Here is a 17,286-nt window from a genome sequence, read left to right as displayed (position 1 = left end):
GTATGGGACTCCCAATCATGCCCGGATGTGATACAGCCTGGATAAATGAAAGGTGGCTGCTACATGAAAGATGTCAAAGAAAATAAATGAATGTGCCAGAACAGTAAGGCTAACATGCTGACTAGACCGGGGATGCACATGCGTCCGCAATCGCGCGCATGTATTTTTTTTTTTTTTTTCTCCCAACCCATACCAGACGCGATCAGGACACGCAGGTTGAAAGCAAAAACGAACTCTGAACCAACTATATTAATTTGGGGACAAGTCAAAACGCAGAAAACATTCATGGCTATTTAGCTAGCTTGCAGTTGCTAGCTAATTTGTCCTGGGATATAAACAATGGGTTGTTATTTTACCTGAAATGCACAAGGTCCTCTACTCCAACAACTCATCCACTGAAAAAAGGGTGATCCTATTTAGTTTCTAGTAATCTCTCCTTCAGTTGTTCTTCATTGGACTTGATATGGTGGTTGGCAACCAACTTTAAGGTGCATTATCACCACCGACTAGAAAGTGGACCTCAGTTCAGCTTTCAATCACCCACGTGGGTATATGCTCCTAAAAACCAATGACGTGATGGGAGAGGCGGGTGGTCTCTGCATGTGTGGTTCCCACCATGGAGGAGGAGGTGTGATGATGTGGGGGGTGCTTTGCTGGTGACCCTGTCAGTGATTTAATTAGAATTCAAGGCACACTTAACCAGCATGGCTACCACAGCATTCTGTAGTGATACGCCATCCCATCTGCTTTGCGCTTAGTGGGACTATCATTTGTTTTTCAACAGGACAATGACCCGACACAGCTCCAGGCTGTGTAAGGGCTATTTGATCAAGAAGGAGAGTGATGGAGTGTTGCTTCTGATGACCTGACCTCCACAATCAAATCAAATGTATTTATATAGCCCTTTTTACATCAGCTGATATCTCAAAGTGCTGTACAGAAACCCAGCCTAAAACAGCAAGCAATGCAGGTGTAGAAGCACGGTGGCTAGGAAAAACTCCATAGGAAGGCCAAAACCTAGGAAGAAACCTAGAGAGGTACCAGGCTATGAGGGGTGGCCAGTCCTCTTCTGGCTGTGCCGGGTGGAGATTATAACAGAACATGGCCAAGATGTTCAAATGTTCATAAATGACCAGCATGGTCAAATAATAATAATAATCACAGTAGTTGTCGAGGGTGCAGCAAGTCAGCACCTCAGGAGTAAATGTCAGTTGGCTTTTTATAGCCGATCATTAAAAGTATCTCTACCACTCCTGCTGTCTCAAGAGAGTTGAAAATAGCAGGTCTGGGACAGGTAGCACGTCCGGTGAACAGGTCAGGGTTCCAAGGCCGCAGGCAGAACAGTTGAAACTGGAGCAGCAACACGGCCAGGTGGACTGGGGACAGCAAGGAGTCATCATGCCAGGTAGTCCTGAGGCATGGTCCTAGGGCTCAGGTCCTCCGAGAGAGAGAATTAGAGAGACCATACTTAAATTCACACAGGACACCGGATAAGACAGCAGAAGTACTCCAGATATAACAAACTGACCCTAGCCCCCCGACACATAAACTACTGCAGCATAAATACTGGAGGCTGAGACAGGAGGGGTCAGGAGACACTGTGGCCGCATCCGATGATACCCCCGGACAGGGCCAAACAGGAAGAATATAAGCCCACCCACTTTGCCAAAGCACAGCCCCCACACCACTAGAGGGATATCTTCAACCACCAACTTACCATCCTGAGACAGAGCCGAGGATAGCCCACAAAGATCTCGCCCACGTCCCAACCCAAGGGGGGGGGCGCCAACCCAGACAGGAAGATCACCGACCTCAACTGAATTTAGATTTCTGGGATGAGTTGGACTTTGAAGGAAAGCAGCCAACAAGTGATCAGCATATGTGGGATTTCTTTCAAGACTGTTGGAAAAGCATTCCTCATGAAGCTGGTTGAGAGAATGCCAAATGCCAAAGCTGTCATCAAAGCAAAGGGTGGCTACTTTGAAGAATTTACTTTAAATGAATTCTACAATGTAGAAAATAGTAAAAAATAAAGAAAAAACCTTGAATGAGTGAGTGTCAACACTCGACTGGTACTGTATGTGTACATTTATTTTGCAATGCTAGCGCACGTGACGTGAGCGGTGTGGTCAGAATATAAGTGGATTTGGACTCTTTGTTACATTACCTGGGATATGCAAATTCGGGGCTCTCAGCTGACTTAAAAAAAAAAAATGTTTATTTTTTATTTTTTACAACAAGCCGATTTAGGAGTAGACTGAAAGTATTTGATTGTTTTTATATTAAGAATTGACCAAGTTTTGTGCAATGTACCCTCAAATATTTGAGTCAGTTGGGTGAAACAAATGTTAAATCAAATTTTATTGGTCCTACACATATTTAACGAAATGCTTATGTTTCTAGCTCCAACAGTGCAGTAATATCTAAATTAACAATTCACACATCTCAAAGTAAAATAATGAAATTAAGAAATATATAAATGTTAGGACATGCACTGTCGGCGTAGCATTGACTAGAATACTGTGTGTGTGTTATATATACAGTCGGGAGAACAAGTATTTGAAACACTGACGATTTTGCAGGTTTTCCTACTTACAAAGCAATCTAAAAAAATCCAGAAAATCACATTGTATGATTTTTAAGTAATTCATTTGCATTTTATTGCATGACATAAGTATTTGATACATCAGAAAATTTGAACTTAATATTTGGTACAGAGCAGGGATTTTGGCCCACTCCTCCATACAGACCTTCTCCAGATCCTTCTACATTCTTTGTAAGTAGGAAAACCTGCAAAATCGGCAGTGTATCAAATACTTGTTCTCCCCACTGTATATAAATAAATAAACGTCCCTTTTCAGGACCCTGTATTTGAAAGATAATTCGTTAAAATTCAAATAACTTCACAGATCTTCATTGTAAAGGGTTTAAACACTGTTCCCATGCTTGTTCAATGAACCATAAACAATTAATGAACATGCACCTGTGGAACGGTCGTTAACCTGTCTAGGACTGGGGAACCCCTCACCAACAGCCAATAAAATTGCAGGGCGCCAAATACAAATCAACAAATCTCATAAATCTAATTTCTCAAACATACAGGTATTAGGCACCATTTTAAAGATAACATTCTCGTTAATCCAGCCACAGTGTCTGATTTCAAAAATTCTTTACAGCGAAAGCTCCACAAACGATTGTTAGGTCACCGCCAAGCCACAGATAAACCCAGCCATTTTCCCCGCCAAGGAGAGGCACAAATAGAGATGGAATTAATCACTAACCTTTGATCTTCATCAGATGACACTCATAGGACTTCATGTTACACGATACATGTATATTTTGTTTGGTAAAGTTCATATTTATATCCAAAAATCTTATTTTACATTGGCGTGTAAGATTCAGTAGTTCCAAAACATGCAGTGATATTGCAGAGAGCCACATGAATTCATAGAAATACTCATAATAAATGTTGATGAAAATAAAGCTATTATACATGAAACTTTAGATACACTTCTCCTTAATGCAACCGCTGTGTCAGATTTCCCAAAAACTTTACGGAAAAAGCATAATCTAAGAACGGTGCTCAGAGCCCAAACCAGCCAGAGAAATATCCGCCATGTTGGGTAGTCAACATTATTCATATATAATTATTCACTTACCTTTGATGATCTTCATCAGAATGCGCTCCCAGGAATCGCAGTTCCACAATAAATGCTTGTTTTGTTCGATAATGTCCATAATTTATGTCCATTTATGTCAAATAGCTTCTTTTGTTAGGGCGTTTGGTAAACAATCCAAAAGCGCGATCTGGTCCATTCGGACGAAACGTTCAAAAAGTTATATTACAGGTCGAAGAAACTTGTCAAACTAAGTATAGAATCAATCTCTAGGATGTTTTTATCATAAAAGTTCAATAATGTTCCAACCGGAGAATTCCATTTTCTGTAGAAATGCACTGGAACGAGAGCGACCTCTCAAGTGAAAGCGCGTGACTGAGAACGAGGTTGTAGGCAGACCCCTTAGTAAAACATCTCCCATCCGGCTCCCCTGCACATGAGCAGCCTGAAACCACGTTCTAAAGACGGTTGACATCTAGTGGAAGCCTTAGGTATTGAAAAATAACCCATATCCCACTGTGTATTCGATAGGGGTGAGTTCAAAAACAACAAACCTCAGATTTCCCACTTCCTGTTTGGATTTTTTCTCAGGTTTTTGCCTGCCATATGAGTTATGTTATACTCACAGACATCATTCAAACAGTTTTAGAAACTTTAGTGTTTTCTATCCAATACTAATAATAATATGCATATATTAGCATCTGGGACTGAGTAGGAGGCAGTTCACTCTGGGCATGCTATTCATCCAAAAGTGAAAATGCTGCCCCCTATCCCAAACAGTTAAGACACTAACAGCTTACACACGGTAGGCAATTAAGGTTACAGTTATGAAAACTTAGGAGGCCTTTCTACGGTCTCTGAAAAACACCAATAGAAAGTTGTCCAGGGTCCCTGCTCATCTGCTTGAACGTGCCTTAGGCATGCAGCAAAGAGGCATAAGGACTGCAGATGTGGCCAGGGCAATAAATTGCAATGTCCGTACTGTGAGACGCCTAAGACAGCGCTACAGGGAGACAGGACGGACAGCTGATCGTCCTCGCAGTGGCAGATCACGTGTAACCACGCCTGCACAGGATCGGTACATCCGAACATCACACCTGCTCGACAGGTATAGGATGGCAACAACAACTGCCCGAGTTACACCAGGAACGCACAATCCCTCCATGAGTGCTCAGACTGTCCGCAAAAGGCTGAGAGATCCTGAACTGAGTGCTTCTAGGTTGTTGTAAAGCAGGTCCTCACCAGACATCACCGCCAACAACGTCGCCTATGGGCACAAACCCACCATCGCTCGACCAGACAGCTTTGGCAAAAGGTCTCTTCACTGACGAGTCGCGGTTTTGTCTCACCAGAGTTGATGATCGGATTCGTGTTTATCGTCGAAGGACTGAGCATTACACCAAGGCCTGTACTCTGGAGCGGGATCGATTTGTAGGTGAAGGGTCCGTCATGGTCTGGTGGCTGTGTCACAGCATCATCAGACTGAGCTTGTTGTCATTGCAGGCAATCTCACCACTGTGTGTTACAGGGAAGACATCCTCTTCCCTCGTGTGGTACCCTTCCTGCAGGCTCATCCTGACATGTCCCTCCTGCATGATAATGCCACATACTGCTCGTTCTGTGCGTGATTTCCTGAAGATAGGAATGTCAGTGTTCTGCCATGGCCAGCGAAGAGCCTGGAACTCAATCCCATTAAGCGTGTCTGGGACCTGTTGGATCGGAGGGTGAGGCCTAGGGCCATTCACCCCAGAAATGTCCGGGAACTTGCACGTGCCTTGGTGGAAGAGTGGGGTAACATCTCACAGCAAGAACTGGCAAATCTGGTGCAGTCCATGAGGAGGATATGCACTGCAGTACTTAATGCAGCTGGTGGCCACACCAGAGACTGACTGTTACTTTTGATTTTGACCCCCCCTCCTTGTTCAGGGACACATTATTACATTTATGTTAGTCACATGTCTGTGGAACTTGTTCAGTTTGTTTGTTGTTGAATCTTATGTTCATACAAATATTTACACATTAAGTTTGCTGAAAATAAACACAGTTGACAGTTTTTTGCTGAGTTTATATAGCAAAAAAAGAAACGTCAACTGCGTTTAGCATGCACCCTGGGCATCTTTCTTTTGGTGTTTTTCAGAGTCTGTAGAAAGGTCTCTTTAGTGTCCTATGTTTTCATAACTGTGACCTTAATTGCCTAACGTCTGTAAGCTGTGTCTTAACGACCATTCCACAGTTGCATGTATATTAATTGTTTATTGTTCATTGAACAAGCATGTTTAAACCCTTTACAATGAAGATCTGTGAAGTTATTCGGATTTTTATGAATTATTAAGACAGGGTCCTGAAGTTTATTTTTTGTAATGTATGTGTGTGTATATATGTATATATATATATATGTATATATATATATGTATATATATATGTATATATATATATGTATATATATATATATGTATATATATATATATGTATATATGTATATGTGTATATATGTATATATATATGTATATATGTATATGTATATATGTATATATATATATATATATATATATGTATATGTGTGTGTGTACATACATGCATGCATACATACAGTTGAAGTCGGAAGTTTACATGCACCTTAGCCAAATGCATTTATACTCCTGACATTTAATCCTAGTAAAAATTCCCTATCTTAGGTCTGTTAGGATCACCACTTTATTTTATGAATGTGAAATGTCAGAATAATAGTAGAGTGATTTATTTCAGCTTTTATTTCTTTCATCACATTCCCAGTGGGTCAGAAGTTTACATACACTCAATTAGTATTTGGTAGCATTGCCTTTAAATTGTTTAACTTGGGTCAAATGTTTCGGGTAGCCTTTCCACAAACTTCCCACAATAAGTTGGGTGATTTTTGGCCCATTCCTGAGAGAGCTGGTGTAACTGAGTCAGGTTTGTAGGCCTCCTTGCTCGGATCCTTCTTAGGCGCTGTTGCGCCTTCTTCACTACGCTGTCTGTGTGGGTGGACCATTTCAGTTTGTCCGTGATGTGTACGCCGAGGAACTTAAAACTTTCCACCTTCTACACTACTGTCCTGTCAATGTGGATAGGGGGGTGCTCCCTCTGCTGTTTCCTGAAGTCCACGATCATCTCCTTTGTTTTGTTGACGTTGAGGGTGAGGTTATTTTCCTGAAACCACACTCCGAGGGCCCTCACCTCCTCCCTGTAGGCCATCTCGTCGTTGTTGGTGATCAAGCCTACCACTGTAGTGTTGTCTGCAAACTTGATGATTGAGTTGGAGGCGTGCATGGCCACGCTGTCATGGTGGAACAGGGAGTACAGGAGAGGGCTGAGTACGCACCCTTTTGGCACCCCAGTTTTGAGGATCAGCGGGGTGGAGATGTTTCCTACCCTCACCACCTGGAGGCGTCCCGTCAAGTCCAGGACCCAGTTGCACAGAGCGGGGTCGAGACCCAGGGTCTCGAGCTTAATGACAAGTTTGGAGGGTACTATGGTGTTAAATGCTGAGCTGTAGTCAATTAACAGCAGTCTTACATAGGTATTCCTCTTGTCCAGATGGGTTAGGGCAGTGTGCAGTGTGATTGCGTCGTCTCTGGACCTATTGGGGTGGTAAGCAAATTGGAGTGGGTCTAGGGTGTCAGGTAGGGTGAAGGCGATATGATCCTTGACTAATCTCTCAAAGCACTTCATGATGACGGAAGTTACCCATGATGTCAAGCACAGAGGCACTGAATTTGAAGGTAGGCTTTGAAATACATCCACAGGTACACCTCCAATTGACTCAAATGATGTCAATTTGGCTTTCAGAAGCTTCTAAAGCTATTACATTTTACAAGCTTTTTAAAGGCACAGTCATTTTAGTGAATGTACATTTCTGACCCACTGGAATTGTGATACATTGATTTATAAGTGAAATGATCTGTCTGTAAACAATTGTTGGAAAAATGATTTGTGTCATGCACAAAGTAGATGTCCTAACCAACTTGCCTAAACTATAGTTTGTTAACAAGAAATTTGTGGAGTGGTTGAAAAACGCGTTTTAATGACTCCAACCTAAGTGTATGTACACTTCTGACTTCAACTGTAAGTATTCAGAACCTTTACTCAGTACTTTGTTGAAGCACTTTTCGCAGCGATTACATTCTCGAGTCTTCTTGGGTATGATGCTACAGGAGTGAGAGTCCTTTTAGGTTCCTTTTTGCATACTCCAAGAGGGCTATCCTGTGCCTTTTAGCCACTCTTTCATGAAGGCTTGATTTGGTGGAGTTCTGCAGAGATGGTTGTCCTCCTGGAAGGTACTCCTATATCCACAGGAACTCTAGAGCTCTGTCAGAGTGACCATCGGGTTCTTGGTCACCTACCTGACCTTTATATAGACAGGTGTGTGCCTTTCCTAATTATGTCCAGTCAATTGAATATACCAGAGTTGGACATCAATCAAGTTGTGGAAACATCTCAAGGATGATAAATGGAAACACAATGCACCTGATCTCAATTTCAAGTCTCATTGTAAAGGGTCTGAGTACTTATGTAAAGGTTTTTCCCTTTTTTTATTTTGAGTAAATTTGCACAAAAAAAACTGTTTTTGCTCTGTCATTAAGGGGGATTGTGTGTTTGATTGAGAAAAAACAATTATTTAGAATAAGACTGTCACGTAACAAAGTGAAAAATGTCAAGGGGTCTGAATACTTTGCGAATGCACTGTATGTGAGTAAAATGGTAGCACAAAAGAACCCTGAAATTCTCTCACTAACGATGAAGCATTTTGCTCTCCTCACTCTGTGTAATGAAATTGGACTACAACCAACCCCAGTGCACAAATAACACTGCCCACCGGTACCGTGAGGCAGGGCAGACTGTCAAACCAGCAGTGTTTTCCTGTCATCACTTGCTTGTTGACTGACAGGGCGACACCTGTCCTATCAATAGATAGCTAGGAGATGCATATCGTTCCTTCTAGTGGAGAGGGTTCGGACAACTTTTTTTCTGACTAGTGAATTGAAAAATGACCTATATTAATTTAAGTGGGAAAACACTGAGTTCTGGATGATTTTATGTTGTCAGGATCACCCACCTGTGCATTTTTTGGACTTGGGGCTCTATCCAATCTGTATCGCTGAAGCGTTAGATTGCGCAATAGAAATGTAAAGGTCATTTCCGATTGAGCAGTCATGCAGCATTTGCCGGATTGAATAGAACCTTTTAATTGTTTGTTTGATAGTGATGGAAAAGCTACACGTAGTACCGAACCAATTCTTAATGGGTGGATAAACGATTGTCATTGAGATTACATAAGAGACCCCTTTAAACAACTTTGTGGTGACTTAGAAGTTGATGTTCCACCCTTTCTCCACACAGGCCACCGCTGAGCAGATCCGACTCGCGCAGATGATTTCGGACCACAATGATGCTGACTTTGAAGAGAAAGTCAAGCAGGTGAGAACTTAGCCTTCGCTTCATCTTTTGTAGCATCCCAATGCACTTTTAGACCCTTTTTGCTGCCTGAAGGGAGCTCCGTTACATTGGTGTACATTCAACGAGATCTAGTATTGTTCCAGGGTTTCCCTTTAGGAAAATGTGGCGCTAGCCAACATGTCCGGGAAGATTTTAATTTACTAACCATTTACTAACCATTTGAGAAATTTACCGGACCCCTTCATTACTCATCTCTGTGTATATACTGTATTCTATACAGTCTACTGCATCTTGCCTATGCTGCACGGCCATCGCTCATACATATATTTATATGTGCATATTCTTATTCATCCCTTTACATTTGTGTGTATAAGGTAGTCGTGAATTTGTTAGATTACGTGTTAGATATTACTGCACTGTCGGAACTAGAGACACAAGCAATTCACTACACTCCCATTAACATCTGCTAACCATGTGTATGTGACCAATAAAATGTTATTTGATTTGGTGCATAGCACATTAATAAGTCCGCCCACTGTGCTTAGAATGACAGAAATCTCATTTAGATTATGGTAATGCATCTTAACAGAACATGCAACTCATGTAATGAAGCAGCCAATAAAACGTCGCTTTCAAACATTTGCGAAATTCCAATTTGCGGGGGAGAACAGCTCACCTGGGAAAACACCATTCGAAACAGCGCATCTGATAGCTTTCCATATGTGACCGATGAAAATCGCTGTTAGAAACCTAGATAGAGGGGGAATCTAAAGATGCAACAACTAGGATGGGTTGCTAATACGACTAGGCTTGTGTCTTTGGTTTCTAGACAATGAAAAAAAAGTTGATAAGAACCAATAGAACAGGAGAGAAAAGGCATAGCTATGAGTCCAATAGGGAAGTAAATGGAAATACATTTGCGAAAATTATGTAATTACTCCAGTCTATACAGAAATAATCATTAAAAATACTTCACCAGAAAGCATGTCTTAGCCACAGAGGAATCGAGTATCATTAGCTTCTTTAAAAAAAATAGCTGTGGATTGTTTAAAATCACAAGCGCGTAGGCCTATGCCTGTTTGGCAAGCCCACACTTTAAGCAGCGCACGTAGCAATAGGCCTGGCTGGTTGAGTTGCGACTGTCAGTGAAAAGCATCTAAAATATGTGTGTTGATAATGTCTTGAGTATCATTTAAAATGTTAAGACAAGAAGGGGAGTGGTGTGGCAGAATGGCTCTTCTTCCGCCAATTGGTGCGCTTTAATTGATAATTTTTTTAAATTTAAGCTATATTTAACTAGGTAAGTCATGTACAAGTTCTTATTTACAATGATGGCCTATGCCGGACGACACTGGGCCAATTGTGCGTCACCCTATGGGACTCCCAATCACGGCCAGTAGTGATACAGCCTGGAATTGTTTCATTGTGTGAATTGTTAGCCCTTTGTTTTGTTTTTGTCAATTCCCTATTTACATATTTCACCAGTAGTAAATATGCCATTAATCGCCATCATTTGGTTACATAACATTTATGTAATGCATGTTAATTAGCCAATTACAGTTATTATTCTGAGTGCAATGTTGTTTGCAGAGATCACAACCTGCTGCACTTGTGATAAACCAGTTTGGGTTTTTCATAACCATAATCTACGAGATTTGTCAATTATTTCATTGTCATTGACAATGTCTCAATGTGTCTATATGGCAGAGGCTGGTGATCTCGCATTAGTTGACTTTTAGATTTTTATCATTTTGATTCAGATTTTTATGATTAACCACGTGGCAATGATTTTGAGAAAAGAAAACGTTATTATTGAAATGAAACTGTTCCACGAAAATGCGCATATGAAAATCATAACTGGCACACTGAACTGTAAAAATGGTAGGAAACTCATGCGCACCTATGAAGTCTTTTATAAAAGAATTGCCTCCACATTTCCATGGTTGGATTTTTCCTACTGCCTACTTTGATGCCAGGTAAGACATGCCTCATAATATTAAATAAAAATTCAGGTTTCAAACAATTAAGTATGTCTCCAGCTCACATTGTAAAGTGGTGGGTGATGTGCTGATAGCCTGTTGCTTGCACTTGAATTGTGAATGGGAGGCGCTCTTCAATTACCAGTTGAGAAATAAAAAATATTAACGCTTTAATCATGCACCAAAACTGTTTAACACGCAATTGTATTTAGAATTGTTGCGCAATGATTTGGCTTATAAAAGCACACATTTTACTTTAGCAGCAACCAGCTGAAGAGCTGCAAAAGAAATCCTTCTCAAAATAGACTCTGTATGCTTTTCGCGTGTGATAGTTGTTGAATAAATAAGATGCATTATGACTAACGAAAATACACAGGACAATTTTGAATCACACTAAATTATGCAAATTGACCCATAGACCTATAAGCATGATGGTCAACTGTATTTCCTTCAACTGGTATTTCTATCAATGAAAAAAGCATTGGGATTTTTTTTCTCGTGGCCATTTTGGCTGGCAACTGTTTAATTTATCTACTTTGCATATATTTTATTGGCCAAACGCCGCCAATTGCCAACTAACGGAAACTCTGTAGTGTCCTCACTTGCAGCATCAAACCACCTTTAGCATCTTTTGCTCTGGTCTGCTAACTAGAGCTTAACTTTACTTCACTTCTTGAAGTATAAATTAATCAAAGAGGTGTTCCTTAACAGTTGGCAATTGGCCTATGTGGATAGGGCTATATTGAAATCTTTCTTACAGAATAAATATGAAAGGCATAAGCATGGTAGCAAATGAAAGGGAACTGTTCTGAGATTATGGGACAATTTATTAGACAAGTTGAGGACACAACAGGTTCACCTACCACAAGACTGAATCCAAACATTATACTGTTTTATGTGGATTTTACATTTACTGTACTTTTTGCCGCATTTGTTGATTTACGAAATCTGAAAATACTCAATTTATTCAGTAACATAACAATATTCCTGGAAAATATGGGGTAGGTGCAACATAAGACCAAAAAATGACAAGGGTTTGACAGAGGACTAACTGGCCCAAGTGGCAACACACCTCTCCAAAGTGTGCACAGTTCCTAAGTAATTTCAATGTACTTTTATGACTCAAAGAAGAGTGTTAAACTTTAAGGTGCTTTTTTTTGAGCTGACCTAGCTGTGTGGTTTAGGAACTAGAGCAGGCACACTTGTAGTTTTGTTCGGAATTACAACCCTACATCCCCGCCATCGCACCTATTACTTTTTACGCAATCCAAAAACGGACCATTTTAAATCACAAACTGGGTCAGGTTTGTGTAATTTCAAAGCTTGTTCTATTGCCAACATGACTAGCTCAGTTATAAAATACAATCTTAGGGTTAGGCTTTCACAAAGCAATTCAGAGATACTTATTTGTAACTTTGGTGTGCATAGGAGTCATGAGTGCTTTCAAGTGATTGTTTCCTTCACAATCGACAAACAGGCTCATTCTGTTCAGATCAACCCAGGGTATGATGCCATGTCATCTTGTAACTACATCAGCCATTGTAATGATAAATGTTGACACTGTATATGACATGAGTTTAATGATATGGAAATGTGAAGTGCACATTTGGACAGGTGTTTGGCTTGTTTGTATGACATCAAAGTGGTATTTGTTAAAATAGTCTCATCTTTCAAAATACATTGAGTCCTCTTAATTTACAGCATTTCCCTCATTTCCCGGACATTTTTTTTGTGCAGAAGTTGCCCAATTAGGAGGAGGGATGTGGGCAACTTCTTGTCACGTGCGGTGTTCAAGTTCAGAACGGCTGTCAATCAAAACTCATATAGCGCTGTGAAGCGCAGAGCCTGAGCTCTGTCGTCATTTATAGCATGTTACTGTACAGTCGCTGCGTTCCAATTTAGGTGCTTATCAGTGCCCAAATCTGCCATTTTCAACCCATATATCGGTACGAGTGTATAGGGCTACATGGCAATATACTCACTGAAGATTCTCATCCGTTTCCCCCGTCCAGCTGATTGACATCACAGGCAAGGACCAGGATGAGTCCATGATCGCGCTGCACGACTGCAACGGAGATGTCAACAGAGCCATCAATGTGTTGCTGGAGGGTAGCCCAGATACTGTGAGTTTGGCCTTTGTCAGGGCTTAGTAGTTGGACCAAAGGGAGGGAGTTAACAAGGTCACCCATCTAGCTCACTACAGGGCGAATCCTAACTTCCACTTAAGTCAATTTTCATTTAGTCTTGCATTCATGTCAGTGGGAGACTATGTAAAAATGTGTCTTAAGTGGAAGTTAGGTTTTGCCTAACATAATCAAACTGAACCCTGTTGGTCACCTCACCGGTCTCCTTAGGACTCTTGGGAGATGGTGGGAAAGAAGAAAGGAGTGTCTGGTCAGAAGGAGCCTGGCCATGCCGAGACCGGAGAGGAAGGAAAGGATAACAGGGAGAGGGGAGCAGAGAGGGACGTGGCACGTCGTAGAGGTGGGGCCCCACGCAGGGGCCGGGGGGCCAGCAGGGGACGAGAGTGTGAGTAGAGATCACATACCTTTGCATTGTCATGGGAAGTGACACTGGCACCCAAGTGTAGACCCTTTGTAGCTCCTGTCGTTGTCATGGAGGGGCAGTGTGTGCCACTAACATTCTCACCTTAGATTTCTGAAGAAAAAACATTCCCTCATTGTAGTGACTTAATAGACATTCTAACTTCAAACCTAATTTCTGACTTCACACGCATCTGTTTTCCCTCACTACCTCATGCGTGTTCCCTCTCCTCTCAGTCCGTGGACAGGAGAATGGTCTGGATGGAGGAAAGGCTGCTGGGATAGCAGGCAGGGGCACAGAGCGAGGGCACAGGGGGAGAGGCAGAGGAAGAGGTAAGTTTCTCCACTATATAGATTGCATTCGGGAAGTATTCAGACCCCTTGACTTTTTCCACAATTTGTTATGTTACAGCCTTATTCTAAAATTGATTAAATTGTTTTTTCCCCCTCATCAATCTACACACACTATCTCATAATGACAAGGCAAAAACTGGTTTTTAGAAATGTTTGCAAATGTATAAAAAAATGAAATATTACATTTACAGAAGTATTCGAACCCTTTACTCAGTACTTTGTTGAAGAAGACTTTTTATTATTGGGTATGACACTACAAGCTCTGCACACCTGTATTTGGGGAGTTTCCCCTATTCTTCTCTGCAGATCCTCTCAAGCTCTGTCAGGTTGGCTTGTCTCTCAGTCCCTGCTGCTGGAAAAACATCCCCACAGCATGATGCTGCCACCACCATGCTTCGCCGTAGGGATGGTGCAAGGTATCCTCCAGACGTGACGCTTGTCATTCAGGCGAAAGAGTTTAACCTTGGTTTCATCAGACCAGAGAATCTTGTTTCTCATGGTCTGAGAGTCCACGTGGGCTGTAATGTGCCTTTTACTGAAGAGTGGCTTCTGTCTGCCCACTCTACTATAAAGGCCTGATTGGTGGAGTGCTGCAGAGATGATTGTCCTTCTTGAGGGTTCTGGCTCTCCCGTCTCCACAGAAGATCTATGGAGCTCTGTCGGAGTGACCATCGGGTTCTTGGTCACCTACCTGACCAAAGCCCTTCTCCCCAGATAGCTCAGTTTGGCCCAAGCGGCCAGCTCTAGGAGGAGTCGGTGGTTTCAAACTTTTTCCATTTAAGAATGGAGGCCAGTGTGTTCTTGGGGACCTTCAATGCTGCAGACATGTTTTGGTACCCTTCCCTAGATCTGTGCCTCGACAAAATCCTGTCTCGGAGCTCTAATGGCAATTTCTTCAACCTCATGGCTTGGTTTTTGCTCTCACGTGCACTGTCAACTGTAGGACCTTATATAGACAGGTGTGTGCCTTTGCAAATCATGTCCAATCAATTGAATTAGCCAAAGGTGGACTCCAATCAAGTTGTAGAAACATTTCAAGGATGATCAATGGAAACAGGATGTACCTGAGCTCAATTTCGAGTCTCATAGCAAAGGCTCTGAATACTTACGTAAATAAGATATTTCAGTCTTATTTCTAATACATTTGCAAAAATTTCTTAACCTGTTTTTGCTTTCATTACGTGATATTGTGTGTAGATTTTTATTTATTTAATCCATTTTAGATTAAGGCTGTAATTTTAGATTAAGGCTGTAACGTAACAAAACGTGGAAAAGGGGAATGGGTCTGAATACTTTCCGAATGTACCGTAATATGGCCCATGGGTTTCGGTGTGAAGAGCTTGTTGGTTGGACTCCTGAAACGAGCTGTGTTCAAATACTCACACTAACCGTACTATTTGTGATGTAAATTGAGTATATAGTATGCTTATTGGCCATAGTATGGATATAGTTAGTATGCCAAATGTTCCCGGATATCGTACTAAATTTTCCAAAATATGAAGTATACACACAGTGAACACTATCTGTGCTTTTTGGGCCTATAATGTAATTTTTCAGAAAATGGGCATTGCTTCACAACATTTTCAGATTTGAAGAAATTGTTGGAAAATATGCAGCCGACGAGCGTATACAAATTCGTTGCTTTAACTAATAATGACAAATGTTAACAAAATGTTGAGCAATGTAATAAAGTAATGTCTTTTCAAATAAGTTACGTTACGCCTTATGTTGGCTGACAATTTGTTAGCTACGCTATCCTTGCGAACCGCACAGCATATCATTACAACAGTATGTACCAGGTATGTTAGTTACCTACTGTAACGTTAGTAGGCTGCTAGTACAACAAACTTGCCAGTATATTTACTTTATGCTATCTAACTACCCAATGTTTATTTACTTGATTATTCACGTCATTCATAGCTTAGCTAAATAGTGTAGTCGTACAGGTCGTAAATTCGCTCTGGCTATCTACCCAGATTTCAGAGCACTCTCCTCTGACTACCAGAGGCAGAGCGCAGAATAACTGATGAATTTACAAACGCTCAACACCTGTTGAATGTGGCTGGTGTCATTAAACATCGGCAAAAAAAACGTTATTAAATTGTTGCCAGCAGCACAGTTAGTCACCAACGCTCTGGATAACATGAAAACAAGCTCTACACCTGCTCTACACCTGCTCTACACCAAGCTCTACACGTGCTTCTACACCTGCATTGCTTGCTGTTTGGGGTTTTAGGCTGGGTTTCTGTACAGCACTTCGAGATATTAGCTGATGTACGAAGGGCTATATAAAATAAACTTGATTTGATTTGACAAGCTAACCAGCTCTGCTAGGACGAGTAAAATGGTCAGCTTGAGGTGTTAGCCAGTTAGCTTGGGTGCTTGATTGCTGTTGTGAGTTCGGAATGCTCAGATCAACTCTATTCCACGGCCAGATTGTCAAGTGTGCGCTCTGATTTTAAGAACGGACACTCTGACAACGCCCTGAATTTACGAATGTTCAGAGTGCACTCTGGCATTCCAGATTTGAATTTACGAACACACCCGAAGTCTAGCTATTAATTTGTTATGCTAACAAGCTAGCAAGAGGTTGCATAGCAACAGCATCAACTTCCGATAGACAGGCAAAGCGCTAGTACTCTCAACTGAAAGGATACCGTTTGTTTACAGTATACTAAAATTAACTAATAGTATGTAGTGTATACTCATTATGTTCATATGTATTCGAACACAGCTAAGGTCTCAACATAAATTAAGGTTAATGCCCCCTCTAGAGTGTCAAAACAAAGTTATCATAGCATTCCAGGGCTCCAGACTAACCTTTTACCCTGGTAACTTTTTCATTTGGTGGCACCAGTCCATGATTTTGTAGCACCAAACATTTTTTGTGTTGTCACGCAATATAAATAATTGGTTACCATCTCATAAAGTCACTCCCAGATCTTTATTAAGTGTAAATAGACGACTGAGATGGTAGAAATACGTGTTTTTCAAGAAATACGTGTTTTTTTCTAACATGTCCAAGCAGGAACGCATGAGTCAAGATATTTTTATGTTCACCCTAATCTCATGATTGTCATTACATTTTGGGTTGACAATTAGTGTCACGTTCCTGACCTATTTATGTTAGTTTTTGTGTGTTAGTTGGTCAGGACGTGAGGTTGGGTGGGCATTCTATGTTATCTGTTTCTATGTTGGTTTTGGTTTGCCTGGTATGGCTCTTGATTAGAGGCAGGTGGTTTGCGTTTGCCTCTAATTAAGAGTCATATTTAGGTAGGGCATTCTCACTGTTTGTTTGTGGGTGATTGTCTCCTGTGTCCGTATGTTATGTTCGTACCACATGGGACTGTAGCGTTTGTTTGTTTCGTTTTCGTTTAG

The 17,286-nt window shown here is 41.2% G+C and overlaps 1 protein-coding gene across 8 annotated transcripts in view; it reads left to right on the top strand.

Annotated features, from left to right (window-relative positions):
• ubap2l (ubiquitin associated protein 2-like) overlaps positions 1-17,286 on the top strand; it is a 79,963-nt gene that overhangs the window by 12,470 nt on the left and 50,207 nt on the right. For all 8 annotated transcript variants that reach the window (XM_055875839.1, XM_055875844.1, XM_055875845.1 and 5 more), the window contains 4 exons: positions 8,976-9,053; positions 13,024-13,134; positions 13,366-13,540; positions 13,792-13,887. In XM_055875839.1, the coding sequence (XP_055731814.1) occupies positions 8,976-9,053; positions 13,024-13,134; positions 13,366-13,540; positions 13,792-13,887 (460 nt within the window). The remainder of the gene's footprint in view (positions 1-8,975; positions 9,054-13,023; positions 13,135-13,365; positions 13,541-13,791; positions 13,888-17,286) is intronic.

This window comes from Salvelinus fontinalis, chromosome 22, assembly GCF_029448725.1.
Source record: "Salvelinus fontinalis isolate EN_2023a chromosome 22, ASM2944872v1, whole genome shotgun sequence".
Taxonomy (NCBI): domain Eukaryota; kingdom Metazoa; phylum Chordata; class Actinopteri; order Salmoniformes; family Salmonidae; genus Salvelinus; species Salvelinus fontinalis.
The sequence above is the reverse complement of the archived record's forward strand: the minus strand, read 5'-3'. Positions and strand labels throughout refer to the sequence as shown.